The 15,990-nt window shown below is 36.9% G+C and overlaps 1 protein-coding gene across 2 annotated transcripts in view; it reads right to left on the reverse strand.

Annotated features, from left to right (window-relative positions):
• PRKD1 (protein kinase D1) overlaps positions 1–15,990 on the reverse strand; it is a 61,860-nt gene that overhangs the window by 12,375 nt on the left and 33,495 nt on the right. For both annotated transcript variants that reach the window (XM_010188696.1, XM_010188695.1), the window contains 10 exons: positions 13,226–13,430; positions 10,759–10,882; positions 9,873–9,950; positions 8,635–8,914; positions 6,233–6,285; positions 4,770–4,842; positions 3,984–4,090; positions 3,357–3,518; positions 2,173–2,271; positions 714–981 (listed from right to left, as the gene is read on the reverse strand). In XM_010188696.1, coding sequence (XP_010186998.1) covers positions 714–981; positions 2,173–2,271; positions 3,357–3,518; positions 3,984–4,090; positions 4,770–4,842; positions 6,233–6,285; positions 8,635–8,914; positions 9,873–9,950; positions 10,759–10,882; positions 13,226–13,430 — 1,449 coding nt within the window. The remainder of the gene's footprint in view (positions 1–713; positions 982–2,172; positions 2,272–3,356; positions 3,519–3,983; positions 4,091–4,769; positions 4,843–6,232; positions 6,286–8,634; positions 8,915–9,872; positions 9,951–10,758; positions 10,883–13,225; positions 13,431–15,990) is intronic.

The raw sequence follows: 15,990 nt of genomic DNA on the forward strand, positions 1-15,990 counted from the left end.
ACAAGAAAACGTTGGTAAATTAGAACTAATATTTTTCTTCAATGCCCTGCTTAACTGTGTTTAGAGACACCTTTAATAGAACTCACTCACTTTCTTTAAAGATGTTCATAGTGAATTATTCACATTGTTCTTTTACTATCAAAAGTCTTTGATGTCATTGACCAGAACTCCAGTTTCAAAAGTCCCAATGGCTCTCTCCAACCCTTCCTCCCCTGCAGAAAGTCTCTTCTGTGACACTTTCTCCCCCTGTTCTTGAACTCATATCTGTTTGGAATTGTTCAGTATATTTTTTATCTTCTCCACGGAAAGACTATCAGGGTACAGCATCCTACTGAATGGAAATTAAATTACTGGCACAAGTAGAATGAGAAAAACACTGCAGAAGCACTAGGACTGAAAGAAGAGGTACAGAAGTAAATACCAGCAACACCAGTTACAGCAGCTGAGGTTCCCCACAAGATTCTATAGCAACCTAACTGTAGGTGGCTACATGCCTCCATCAGCACCTCTTGGAGAGATCCCACGCTAGAGGATTACATGATATGCAATCTATACATGCTTTGCAGAAAATGTCTAAAGCAGCCGATAGCCCAAAAGAGAGGCTTTACATTATGGTACATTATGGTACCTTGAAATTTCACGTATTTTTTTTTCACTGGTAGGTTGGGGGGGAGGAACAAAAGACAATTATTTTTTTTTAGCATTCGTATTACCTTCATGAGAAATTTCTTTCCATGGATTAGGTGGATACATGAAAGCGGCATTCTGGATTTGGTCATGTATGTCCTCATCTTCATTGAATGGAAAGGTACCACTGAGGCTTACATAAATGATGACACCCACAGACCACATATCCAGAGATCTGTTATAGCCTTTGTTTCTCAGCACTTCTGGAGCAAGGTAGGCTGGTGTTCCTACAACTGAGCGCCTAAATGATTTCTCTCCAATGATTCGTGCAAAGCCAAAATCACAAAGTTTTACCTGTTTAAAGAAAAGTGCTGTAGTAAGACAGATGTTATTTTTATTAGCAAATACATAGTTGAGGAATGTTTATCATGGTTTAGTTGCAAGATGCATCTCTACTGTTCCTTCAAGTATGCTTTTTTTTTTAAACTCTTTTTGAGAGGAATGCCCTTGTTCCACCAAGACGTTAAACCAGATTACCCGTCCATTGCCTCTCCTCTGTTCCTTCACTCTATCAATAAACCACAGTAAAAGCAGTAACATGGCACAGCTTAGAATGAAAGAATTTTGGACAGGCCTAACAGCTCAGGCTCCTACTGAAAGTACAGACAATATAAAATACAAAGCAATATTTATTCATTCACAGCATAAAACCACAGAAAACAGGAGAACTGCTTTATCTATTGGCTTTATCCTTAATTAAGCAAGTTGATAAAATCTGTTTCTTGAACTTCCACTTTCATTTTATTGTGGATCTCATTACACCCTGTCTCTCTGCAAACTTCCTTGTCTGATTTCTTCTGAAGGAGAGATTTAACTGCTTAAAATTTTTAACATACCACCTCAATAGAGATCTTTTCTTTCCAATTATTGATATTGGTATTATTTACAAATAATATGGTATTATTTACAAATTGTCAATAGTGCTCCTTTCAATACGAGCAGTTGGAGATCAGAGATGAATTCTGCAGATCAAAGGTAAGAGGAGTTGACACAGGTGTCTTTAAATAATAAGTACAGCAATGAGCCAGAAAGCATATTGAAATATTCTGAAATCTACCTGATATTTAAATTCATACAATTAAGGAAGCAGTTCTTATTCACAAACTCTACCCTAACTTTCAAAAAAAACCATGTCTTTCTGGTGAGTGCTTGCAAATTGTCACTTATCTAGACCAGATCAAGCAGATAAGCAGTTTGTTATGTACTGGTGAGCAAATCAGAAACACTCACACAAGTATCTATGTCACATTTGAAGATCTAGTTGAATATTTTATACAAATGACAAAAGGCAAGGATTTTCAAATATGTCTCTTTTGGACACATTTTGAACAAGTGATCAGTTTTTCCATACCTAAAATTTCTGTGTAGTTCCTGGAAGCAATACAGAGAGGTCACTAGTCACTTTTTCATTTGTTCATGAAATAATAATTGCTAACACTTTTTAATTTGAACAATTTATCTTAAGAAAGAGCATTTTCTACTTGCCTGTGGGAAAGGATCAGCTGATGCCAATAACACATTTTCTGGTTTGAGGTCACAATGAACAATATTTTTGAAATGAAGATGTCTTAAAGCAACTAGGATCTGTAATGAAACAAATCAGAAAGAAATTCAGGGACATTTTTGTTTGTTTTATATTGCTTGGACAATATCAGTGATGGGGAATCAAGGACCGGTGTAGAGAGAAACAACTCAACAAGAATGTACCTTTTACAACAATGTCTACAATGGGGGGGAGGGAAGGCAAAAATGTCAGCTATTATTCGCTATGCCTCAAGTTTTCTTGATGCTTCACTGTACATTACAGGATTTTTCCCTCTTCAAAGACTTCAAGTTCTAAACATTTCTTTTAAAACTGAGTTTTAAGTACTTGTTCAGAATTTCCCACCATATAAAAGTGGGGAATAGCAAGGAGGCTGAATGAACCTGGGAAGGCAAGAAACCAAATTCTGAACCTGGTGGCAGTTTCACCCATGAAAGCCTGAAATTGAGGGAATCTACTATATTCTGCCTCAAATAATAAACTTCCACCATTACACTGTTGCTCCTGCTCCTTTCTTTTTCCTGACTGCTGAAACACAGGCTGCTCTGACTCTGAGGTGGCTCACTACTCAGCTGAGGATCTAAATTTAAACCAGTATTATGGGCAGTCAAGAAACAGTATGATATATAACAACAGGAAGAACAAAAAAACCCCCTCAGATCACATAGTTAACAAAAGTCATACAGGAAACCAGGCTCATTTAATCAGAGGTAGTGCTGAGATCCAATCTCAGGACAGAAAATATGCACTGAAGTGCACAATATGAACTACAATGGTTAGGTATGGGGCAGTTCAAGACGTTCAAATATCTTTGTGTAGGTCTTCAACAGTTTGCTGTTAGCGCTTTACATCCCTTTCTTGCGCTTAATTCTTCATGCATGTGAGAAACTGTGGCTTGATGGGCCTTCCATCCAGCAGCCAGACAGCTGTACAGGTGTCTAGTTCTAGGTCCTCTTAATGGTTTACTACCGATCAGGCAATGTACACAAAGCTGTCTTACCATCCCTGATATTACAATTCAGGCTTTCAGAAATCAGACAGGTAAATTATGTCACGGGTAAGACATAAGAAACAGTGACAGTAACTGACCTCAAATCTCCTTCTTGGTCTATAATTAATTTCTTACCTGAGTAATTAAAAACTTTGTTATTCTCTCTGGCAATCTGCCCTTTTCACTTGATAAGATCATCTCCAGCATGTCTCCATGGAGTTTTTCCATAACAACAAACACTCTTTCTGGTGTCTCAAACATGCACTCCAGATTTACAACCCCAGGATGATGAAGATTCTATTAAAGATAAATACAGCACTAGATTTCCCAACATGAGCAGTAGGTTTTGTCATTACATAGCCAGTCGTCAGACCTCCCTAAACCAAAAAGTGTTTCAGTATTTCATAATTTATACTGTGTGCATACCCTGTAAGCAATAGGCATGAAATTTCTAGAGACAGTACAGGAGAATGGATGAACTTAATTTAACAAACATACATTTTCCTTGTTTTGCCTGCTGCTTAAAACTGCAGAAATTGTAATTCCTAACATGCAATTGCCAATACATTTGGTCTTGGCTGTTTATGCAGATCAAGCAGCAAAAATACTAGTATTTTTTAAAAAATACTAGTGATTATCAATGAAAATTAAATTATTATATGTATACATATATGATATGATATGATATAATTATGAAAACATCTGGTATTTATAGAAATGTATAAATGGACTTAATACTGTAAAAAAATAATAGAAAAATACCTGTAAAATTGCAACTTCATTACGAAGTTGACTTTCCTGTTTAGTTGGAAACCTTAGCTTGTCAATTATTTTAATGGCAACATCTCTTCCTGTTTTGCGATGCTTTCCTGCATTAATAAAACAAACAAAAAATCAATTAATATGATTAATTCTGAAAAATGTTCCACTTTCACTGGATCATGCAAACGGCCACAATCAAGTAATTCTCAGAGCAATTTTTCAGCAAATTAAGTCATATAAGTAATTAAAAGTTTTTTGTCATTTCCCTCCTCTCTACCCTTTGACAAAAGAAAGAACTCTTCTCATTATCACCTGACAAAGCTGTTTAAGCACGTAAGAAACACACACATATGAGAAAGTCAGCTCTGCATTTCAACAAGATAGATGCAAAGTTAACTTTCTCATATATAGGCTTGTTCATAAACATAACCTGAAACGAAGCAAAAGAGCTCACAGAAGCATGCTAAGAAAAACAGGATGAAGACGAAATTATAAATTTTTTTTCTTCCATTATAGTTCTTAAAAAGAACAGTCTGCTGCACTTCACCGTTTTCTTTACTAGAACCTATAGAGAACATAACGCTATTAATATACAGTGACATTGGGCAGAAAACAACAAATAAAAAGATTTTGTCAACAAAACCAGTTTCATTGTTTAATGTATACTGCTTATATGAAACAATGGGCAGCTAATTTCTGTAACAAGATGTTTTAGAGTCCAAACACTTTCTCTATTCAAGAAATTTTATATCTTAAGTGTAACTGTACAGCACACCAAAGCCTTACCTCCATAAACAATTCCAAATTGTCCTGATCCCAACACCTCATCTGGGAAGATTTGATACACAGTGCTAATATCCTGTTTACATAAACATAACAAATATTAAGCCCTGAGTTATGGAAACAGAATTTGTACTTCATTTGTTTTTTCTAATGAGAAATAGCATACATTTACTACAGTACATTTCCAAACATTATCTGCCAGAAACATTCATGTGAGTTTTCTTCAAAGCCATGTTAACTGCAATTGCTGTAAAAGCTGCTGCATCTTCAATAGGTTTCAGCCACTGCCATCTTCCAGGCAAGTAGCCCCCAGCACACAACATTACACTTGAACTTTGTGAAATTTGAAGACAAAAAAAGTACATGTGGAAATAGAGGGTTTTGTTAGCAATGTTCTACCCCAAAGTCTCAGGATCCCAGATCACAGAATTACTGCTGTTTTTTATGAAAAGGGAGAAACTGCAAATTTAAAAGTTTTCTTGAAAAAGTTCCTATTTCAGCTCATGTCAGTCATGGAAATGCAAGTGGTTTCTTAGTTTATGCTCTATGAGTATCAGCAGTTCTGGGCTTCGGCTGTTTGTGTTTGCCCTCTGAGATGGGTAAAATATTCCATCTGTGCCAGAGGGGGTGTCTCATGTCTCGCTATTTCTTAGTGCTTCAGACAGGCTAAAGCACAAGCTGTTAGCACATTCATTTGGGAAACTCAATCAAACTCCAAATCTTGGAGCTTTGTTTCATTTTCCTGATATTTAAGCAGCAGCACATACGAAGAAAAGTAAAAGAACACCAAGGAGCTGAGAATAATGTCTTTCTTGCTTTATCTTAGGAAACAAGTGGACACATCCTTTCCTAGCGGGCAGTCCTTTCCTGGCAAATGCCAAAGCGGCCCCAAAGCTGTACTCAGCCGCAAGGAGACCTGGTTATTTTGTCTGCCCAAGAAACAGAAAACCAGCGTGTGGCTGTTTACTGCGACTACATGTCCTGTGTCTAATAGCCCTAGCATAAATGAAACTCAGAATTCTTTACGTATGCCTAATAACATGTGTAACTCTTCCTTTGGATAGGGTTTCACCTTCGTACAACAGAGAACATCTGATTTCTCAGTGATGACAGGAAACAGTGTATTTATCAAGGCTTGTGATTAGCTTCACAAAGTTCAGCTGACAAATTCCATGAACTAATAATGTCTACAGCTTGTTTTTCCCTTTGGTAACTGACATCCTGCAAGGATCCATGCATTCTGCGTGAAGTAAAATTACCCGTATGTAATTCTTGCATCTCAAGAAAAGGTGCCATAAAGCTGATTTTTCTTAGAAGTTAGCAAAGCTAATTGTCTGTTAATTTCTTCAACGTAAGCAAAAAATGGCTGATGGGAACCCCTCTAACATTCCTCTTTGCAAAACTGATCAATGACTTTGTAAGCTTAGTAACAGCACATCCAACACCAGCATCCAGAGAACACTTACCACATTTTCTTGAACTTGGCAGTTTGACACAGAAATACTGATGGATATATCCCCTGGGGAAGAAAGTTAAATACACTTTAGATTGCTCTGCTTTTAGTTCAAACATGTAGTAATAGAAAATGACATTTACATTACATCAATATCTACTGACAGCTCTAGAAATTGCACCAATTACGTCAGCTTGTTCATCTACCGGCCAATATAAAATTACAGCAGTCCACAAATATGTGACTTGAACAACAGCTTTGCAGTGTATGAAAGAGAAATATACATTTAATTATTACTTTTTTAATAGTGGAACTCATAATTCCCATTTATAAGCTTATTACTGCTGTTTTTCCATTCTATTTTGGGGCTTTAGAACTCATGCAAATAACAAAACTGCAACTAGGGTAAACTTTTTATTTAGTGGATTTAATGAAAAATTTTATTCATACTGTCATCTACAATGTCTTTGATGCTATTCAGATGAAGGCCAATACACATTCAAATTGGTCTGCATACTGTTGAAAGTAATACACATTCCAACTGTCTTAAGAGACATTATTAAAACACATAATGGAAACAAAAACCTGCACTTGTGCTTTAACACAACAAGTATCAGGTCCAACCTCTATGAATTCAGAGCTTAGGATGTTGCCACAAGCATTTTGAACTGCAAACCTATGGAGAGGTTCAACAAAACTTGAGAATATGCCTATTGCTAACTGCATTACATAAAGACATCATTTTGGGGAGGAAAGAATAGTTCTTTGGAGGACTAAGAAACAGCGGAGACAGACTGCTTCTGTCTCCTACTTCTGCTTAGAATCCTGTTCATGCAGATTTTTCATTTTCTTAGTACAGATTTCAGTCTCACCAAAACCAGTGTCCTCTACTATAAAGCCTGTATTGCACACTGAAGACACTCGTTACTACCCATCAGCACCTCTCCTAGTTGCAGTAAGTACCACAGGTAACACCTGCCCCATGTGGCTTATTCCCTCGTCCTTTCCTTAGGAATAGGCTGGTTTTGGAATGGAGGGTTTTAGTTACGTAGAGGATTTTATCATTTCCAAATTGTTTTCAAATATATGCGCTGCTTTGTGTTTACATGAAAAAAAGCATGGACAAAGACATGCAACTTATACTTCAAGCAGAAGACAGAAGGTAGCTATCCTTCTCACTCCTCAGAGGAATTTGTTCTAATGGTCTCAGATGACCTTAATTTTTGCACAAAAAAACCCCAAAGATCACTACTAACTTCTAAAAAAAGTAAATCGGACTTCCCAAGAGGGAGAGAAGACAGCTGCCATTCTCAGTCCAACATTTTAGGAGATTTCTTTAGCTATGCTGGGCTCAAACCAGGGGCACTAGGCAACTAGCCCGACTAAAATGACATCCAGAATTTGACAATATTTTATGCAGGAACCCAGTGGAGAAAGAAAAGGGCAGAGCTGATCTAATCTGATAAGTGAGCTGTCATGCCTGGAGATGTAATGCCACAGCATGTTGTATTACTTGGTTTCTGAAGGGCTTGTGGTCTCATTAGCATTTCATGCTGCATTAATAGCATCCAGATGTCAAGTGCTAAAGCGGGTGTATATTGCAACAAAAGGTTTAATCCAAATCATGTAGACATATCCAAATTTCCTTAACACTGACTAGGCTGAGTACAACTAGCAGAGAAACCACAGCAGCACATGCTTACTAGTGGGGAATTGTTTGCTCTGTGCTACTTTGTTATCAGTACCTAAGCTGGATTTAAATGAGTTTTATGTTTGGTTTACATAAGCTATCATCTCTGCTAAAGAATTACCCAAAGGTATGTAAACTGGAGGCAAAGATACATTCAGTCCTTTTGGTCCTGGGTAACATCTATGCCTTGTTGTGCTTAGAACAGCTGTTCTTCACACTTGAGCTCATCTCATCTCAGCATGGGACAATGTTTGTGACAGTTGTACAGCCAAATGTGATGAAAGAGAGCATATCATCTATGCTGCAGTGACCTAAAGAGTGAAGAGCTGCTTCTGCAGACAGTTAGAAACATAAATTACAGTTATGATGGGAAAAATCTATCAATTCCCAACTGGAGCTCAGAAAGCTTCATGCCTCTGCACAAGGAGGCTACTCCTCATGTCACCCACACAGAGGTGGATGACATGCCTAACTAATATAACAACTATTTGCTCGCTAACAAATCTGCATCTTGTATATTAATACAGATGTGCTAGTATAAACTGGAAATACATGGGCGAGAAACTGTGGTGTTTAAAATAATAATACATAGACAGGTGATAAGCCATGGCAGAATAGCATTTAATAGCTGTGCAATACTTTCTTTCAACATGTGCAGAAGATTGAGCAATGTCATTTCTGATATGACTCTACTTATCTGAAATGAAGGAAATTAATAAACTTACTGTGCAGGTTGGGTCCTGACCCAGTTGATGTCCCTTTGGGGATGACAGGCATCAGGGCATGCTGTATTGCCATCTCCCACATTCGGGCCACATCGATGCCAATACCACTGGTGATAACACTGCTGTTCAGGGGAACACTTGAGAGGTTTTCTATGTTTTCTCCAACATAATAGACTATATTTGCTGTGCTTATTTCAAAACAATGAGGATTGGCTCCTTGAGGCAGCAAAGTTAAAGTTTTTGCAGGTTCCAGAGACAAAACTTCAGATAACGGGATTTCCTATAATGAAAAACTGTTTTACTTTCCGTGTAAAGATTATCAACACATAAAGCTAAAGCATGATTTTTATTTCTAATTTACTACACTAGCTGTTGGCTTTAACCACATGATCTTGTACAAACAAAAGGGCTTTTGTAACCCGAAACACCATGACACAGAGGACTGTTGATGGTAAATACTAAAAGTTTGTTTCCAAGACCAAGTAGAACTTTAATTAATTAAACTTATCAAAGAGAGCAGTGAGGTGTCATCAGAAAAGAGCAGGACCATCCACACATCAACAGAACTCCACTAGAATATTAAACCTTGTTGACTCCTTATTAATAAAATTTATTTGCAATAATGTAATGAAGTTTATTTGCAGAATAAATCCATTCAGCATTAAGACTCCAAATTCACCTTTCACATAGGTGTAAACTTGACTGTTTCATCTTCAATAACACTTAGGGAACGTTTCACTGACATGTTTCCCTGAGAGGATGCTATATGAAAAAAATACCTTCCGTTACTAAAACTTATTGCAGTGATGCCTGAGGAGTTTAACTCCTTCAAGTAAAAGTGTTAAAACAATCTTTTACAATCAAAAATCGCAATATAATGCCTAAAGCACAGAATTAAAATCATATATACTATACTTAATTGTTTGGAAAGAATTTTTTATTATGAAAGACAGAATGTCAGATGAGTTTCTTGGCAGAAATTGTTGCTGGCAGTGAATTGCACCTCTATAAAAATCTTCCATTTCCACAATATGTATTCTACAGGTTCTTGTTAGGTGACATCTTTCTGATCTGAGACTTGTTTGGGAAAGGCAAAACACATATATGCAGCTTAAATAATGAAAACCAACACAGATCGAAGTTGTACTACCAGTATACTTTTATTAAGTATCTATTAATTCAGGAATTTTGTCACTATGTTCTGCTGGTACAAGAAGAGATTGAAAACTATTCCTTACTTTGTAATATTTGCTTCCAGTATCATTTTGAAAAAGTGTAATGCATTTGCTGTCCAGTCTCCAATAGTGTCGTTTCCTCTGTAACGAAAAACAAGGGGAAAATCTTTCCAGCATTTTCCACGTAAATGAATGGTAAGTTCATTTCACAAAAGCATCATTTTCAAAATGTTTTGCTTAAGTTTGAACAGAGGAATTATGAATTATAAGATTCATTTGCTATTACAAGATTTTAGTGAGGACTTTATATTTGAATTTAGAATTTACAGGGCCACCCTCAGTTGTTTTGGTAAAAACCTAGCTCTGTTCAAATTGTCCAAGTTTTAAAAATTCTAAATTTCACTTTAAAGCTGTATTACATTCACCACAGTCTTCTACAGGTATGCTGCTAAAATAATTAAACTTTCTTTTTGTATCAGTTGTAACACCCCAGCTCACTTCAGAAGGCCACATACTGAGGTCTTTACTCCTGTTTCAGCAGGTCAGAATGAAAATAACGTTTTTCAATGCTAGATCTGTTTTACTGAAGTCTCAATTCACCTAGCAGTAAGATATCTAGGAGACTGCAGCTGGAAAGTAAAGATACTTTTCAGAACCCCCTAGGTGTTAACATTATTTATTTTACTTCCTTCAGAATTTCTTCACATTTGGCTGCCTATGATAAGGCAACTGACATACTCAGATATTTTTTGTGTGTTGTAACTGTCTCCTGTGTTCTACAAGCAGTGCCAGTCCTCAGTTATGACAAGAGTCAGGACTTCAGGAATCACAAATACTGCAAAAAATGCCTTACATGAGTGACTGCAAATTATCAAACTATTGTTAGGATTTGATTCTGCACTATCATATAGTATGTACAGTAAGACAGGTCTTTCTTAACATTTCTTACCAGTGTGTCCTTGCTTGTATAGTGAACCATCCAACCCTCCTTCATTACTGTGCTACTTCTCCTTTTTGTGTGCTTCACAGACTGCACCACTCTCATTAATGGAATATTGTTGCTGGTTGAAGGGCTTAAGAATAAATCAATAAAGGCTTTAAAAAGAAGATAACTTTGGACAAAAAGATGAATAATCTTTTAAATCAGAATATATATATCTCCAGTATCCACATTTATATTTATCATCACTATCAGGCCTGGACTGGACACTATTTTGTATTGTCATTCCATGTATCTTGAGATTACAAAGAAAAAAAAATGTATTACTACACCAGAGGAATGTCAGAGACCTTCTGAAGGCTTACACACACACACACACACGCACACGCACACACACTCTCCCAAAAATACTCCTAAAGATGAGCTAAGATGGGCAAATGACAAGGGCCTCAGCTAGGGTGTGGGAGCCATAGCTCAAGCCTGTGCTATGCATGATTCAGACCAGTATTTGATCGTGAATCTCTCGTAAGTAAACATTGCCCATCAGATTACTGTTCTGCGGTCTTTCTTAAATTCAAACACAGTGAAAGGATGATGTTTCACAGAGTAGAAAATGTGTCAGCTGAGCAGCCGTATGTACCCTGGCAGGGCACAGCAGAGAATCTGCTGGAACCTCGCAGAGAAAGAGGTTTAAGCTCATGTCTTTTATCCTCAAAGACCTAAAGCAACATCCCATTGCCTTACACTCTGGGGTATGTCTGCTGAAATTTTCCACGACTCGGCTGACACACCGTAAATCGGGAAGGCATGGGAACTTGACAGTATGCCTGACAGCACCATCAGATAAAATCTGGAATATCTAGTTGGAGAGGTTTAAGAAGTAGCCAAGCCCATATCCCCACTTTCCTTGCTGTTGGAGTTAACCATTCCTAGAGCAGATTCTGCACAATGGAATTTGGACCCATAATCTGCTCAATCCTAAACCTAAATGCTTCGTTATTTCTGGCAGAACTTTAAACAGAGATGCTGCATTGTATGTGCACCCTGCTGGCAAAGCCATTGGTGCAACAACTCCAACAAAAAAGTGCAGAAACCTCCCAGGAAAATAATAACATCCTAAGTTTTCACAGTTGTTCTGACTGCAGATGTCTGCAGATGGTCCAGCTTCACTTTAATGCATCCTAGAAATATTTTTTATGAACTGTTTCCAATCAAGATGCAAAATGTGTGCTGTCTTAAAGTTTCATTAAGACTGTAATATATTGTTAACATCTTTTTTGCCTAAGAAATGATCAAATGAGGTGCAGTCCCTATATAACTATTCTTGTCTGTATTGACAAGACATTTACTTTTTTATTTCCTTTTAACAGATCACTTAAAAATAAACTGTGGACATTGAGACCACCCTTACAAATGTATTACTGCATGCATTACAAAGGTGTTACTGAAAATACAGGGATGCTCCTCAATTAAGTAAAACATGTACCTTGGTTATAAATGCTTTTGTTAGTTATAATTGGGTATTTGTTTTGAAAACCTGTAATGCTGTCTGTTTAATGTAACTTTGACATTTAAACGTCATATAACACTGATTTTGCACAGGCTCATATTTCAGTGATACAAAGTGTCTATAGATGCAGATGAATATGACATATATAGGAAAAACGGTTCACTGCTGTGGGTGGTAAAACTGCACGCTGTTGAAATGGATTGTTTTCCATCAGTGCAACAGGTATGCGTTAGTAACAGAGCACTAAGGCAAAGGTGTTGAAGAAGCAGACTCCTAGTAAAAAAAAATAAAATAAAAGAGGAAACTGTAGGTCAAACTGGGACCTGTGAAAGAAATGTATTCTATAATTCTTCAAGGTACAGATTCCTTGCATCAAACTACAACTGGAAGGTTCCTAATTCGTTTTAGGTTCCCTGACAATTAATAAACTTTACTTTTTCCCTACTAGTCTGTACAGTTCCAGTAAGTAAATAATGCTTTTTTTCCATTCAGATATTGCTAAGGTAAGTTGCACAAAACAAATCTTATTTTCCTTCCTGCTTAGTCATTTCAAACCACTACTCTATTTTGTAACTTGCATGAAACAAGTTTGTCAAACTCTCCTTCTTTCTAAAGGTATCTAAAAATGCAAGCAATTCATCTAGAGCTGATTATACCACAGCCACTTAAAGGATATATATTTTTTTAAACACTTAAATGACTGGGCATTGCACTTTTAGTCAGGGGAAAAAAATAACTACGTGTGCATCAGTTTTCAGTTGCTACTTCATCTTGACAATAATTTTTAAGTTTCTCTTGACTATTCAGTGTAGCAATCTCAGTGCAATTTCAGAACCACCACATATCACTACCTCTCACCATTCTCGAGGAGTGAGGATAGGTCCCACGTAGATTCCCCCCTAAGCCCTAGACATGACACAAATCAATACAAAAGAAGATGGAAGGTACACTCATTCCCCAGCTCACCTGATCATCCTGTTGGACTCATCGTGATCTGGTTCAGCATCCTGCATTTCCCCATTGTCACTATGGCATCCCGTCATTGACATCTCAGAATCAGGAGTTATAGATTCTTCCATGTCATCTATAAAACCACTGTTTCTTTCACTGTCATTGTCGTCACTCCCTTCTTCCATGACCACATCAGACTCAGCCCCAGGACTAAGGAGATCTGGAATATCATTTCTGAAGTTATTATCTGAAAACATACAATACTCCAATCACAACATCCTGACACATTCTGAGCTTCCAGAAAATGCAAGTTCTCTTAGGAACACTATTGCCTGGGTCTATCTCTACTCAAGTACTCTATGTGTACTGGAGAAGTGTGGTTTTTAACCAGCCACTTAGAAAATCACCACAGAAAACTGGAAGTGCATCAAACCAAAATATTTTCAGAAATACAACTTTCTATTAAAAATGCCAAAGTCAAGGCAGAATTTCTTATCCATGGACTCCCATCAAACATTCCACATCCGTGAGCTTTATTTATGAGATGATCTGGCAGATTTTCTATACAGCTTGCATGTTGTACTGGCTTGATGGCTGTTGGCAGGCTACAGCTGCAAACTGATGCTAGAAGAGCAGTAATTTCAAAACTAGAAATTTTGTAATATGATGATGACACGACGATGAACTATTGAAATAACTCCCAAGACAATAACTTACAATGTGAACTATATTTTTGTGGAAAAAAGGTATTTCCTTTGCACCACTGTTCTCTGTGAAGGCTGCACAATATAGCAGAGTAACCCATACTACTGAAATAATACTCCCTGTCATTAGAAAAGAAATATTAAACAAATATTATAGAATCATAGAATGGTTTATGTTGGAAGGGACTTTAAAGATCATCTAGTTCAACCCCCATATCAAAAAAGTCCAAGATGTAATCTATGTAAGATAGCATAGAAAAAAAATACAAAGACTTAGGATCTAATTTATTTGACTATGGCATAGTATTAATAGTATCTTCCAGCTCATATTTAAATTATGTTAAACTTTCCAGTTTCAAGAATAGATATGTCTAAGCAAGATCAAAGAAAGAAATAACTTTTTATTATATCGTTGCTTGTGAATGGATGTCTGAAAGAGAGAAAGGGAGAGAAAATTCTAAACTTATTTACCTAAGGACTTAAATTACAAAAAAAAAACACAAACAAATGAACCAAACCCCAAAACAAAACAAAAAATACTCAAAAAAAGGCATTTTGTTGAAGTTGAAACTCAACCTGCTACAATACAGGCTGTGATCTAACATGTCAAAATGATCAGTCTTGTCAGACAGTAAAGACAGCATTAGTTTTTCTAGGATGTTTGCAGTGTTCCAGAAACTTGAGGCGAGCTTAAAACCACATGGAAGACACCAAGTATTCTCACCAAGAAACCTCTGCCTAATAGTGTGGAGGAAGGTTCTTGACAGTCAGTGTAGATGACGCCTCAAAGAAAAGCACACTGAACTAGCTGACAGCAAAATGTTTTGAATTGATGGCATTTTACTCAAATTGGAAGTGCACAGCTGAAACGTTTGTTTCTATGTACAGTAGTCTTAAAATGTTTGGATATAAGTTACTGATGTGTGACTAAGAGACACATTATACTTCACCTCTAGCAGAAACAGTCATCCAGTCATGAATGACACTTCACAATGCAAGGCGTTCTCTTCGCTATTCCCACAACACTTCTTTAATCTCTATTTTTAATAAACCCACAATCAGCTAAAAATAACCTCCCACATTTAGTATAAAATGTGTTTATTTAATGAGACGATCCTAGGAATTTTATTGCTTCAGCTCTTTCTTCACTTACTATTTTGGGGAAATTGTATCACACAGCTGATGGACATAGTGTCAGATACTGAATTTTCTTTATTAAGTTTGAAAATAATGTGAACGAAATTACTGTAAAAATAGAAATTAAATACTAAGATGAAATTGCCTTTTATAATCCTAAGGACCCTATATCAGTCATTTAGGACACCCAACAGTTCCACTGTAACACTATGGAGATCATACTATGGATATTATTTGGTGGGGAAAAGCCAAATTCTATAAATTTTAAGATGGAGAGCTTCAAGGAGTACACTTGAAGTATGGAGTATGTGTTCTCACCCTAAGTGGCTTTGCACAAGCTTTCTTCACTCAGCTCTCCCTCAGACAAACCATCACTTCCCATCAGCCCACATCAGACTCATGTGTAGGAGGCAGGTCAACAAAAGCAGCACATTACTTCTGGGGCAAAGGCGGGGTGGTGGAGGGATGGAGTAAAGCTGCCTCAGTTGGAAAGAGGGAACTTCAAGGAGTAATTCAGAGACAAATGTAAATTTTGTACATTTAGTCCAGCTGTCCAGAAACAAGTCTTGCCTTCCTGTCTTCTCTTAATACTTTTGATCAATCCTGTTTTACACTCCTCTCTAAAACTGCACCTATGCAGGAAAAAAATTATCACTTATAAGCAGACTTAATTGTTTTCTCCGACTCTGCAAACCTCAGGGAAAACTCTATACTATTATCAATGGAATTAACATATCATGGCATATTTTTACCTCTTGGATTTGAAAATCAGGCCATAACCTTCCATAAGCATCAGCACTTGCACTCTTGAAGAAACAGTTATGTCATGGGATGGCTAATGGTTAAGTGAACTATAAATGGTGTAAAGATCCAAAAGATAAACGCCAGTGACTCCAAGAGTCCACACCGAGGCATATCAGAGAGGACATGCAACATCAA

This window comes from Mesitornis unicolor, unplaced genomic scaffold (genome assembly GCF_000695765.1).
Source record: "Mesitornis unicolor isolate BGI_N332 unplaced genomic scaffold, ASM69576v1 scaffold10077, whole genome shotgun sequence".
Classification (NCBI taxonomy): Eukaryota; Metazoa; Chordata; class Aves; order Mesitornithiformes; family Mesitornithidae; genus Mesitornis; species Mesitornis unicolor.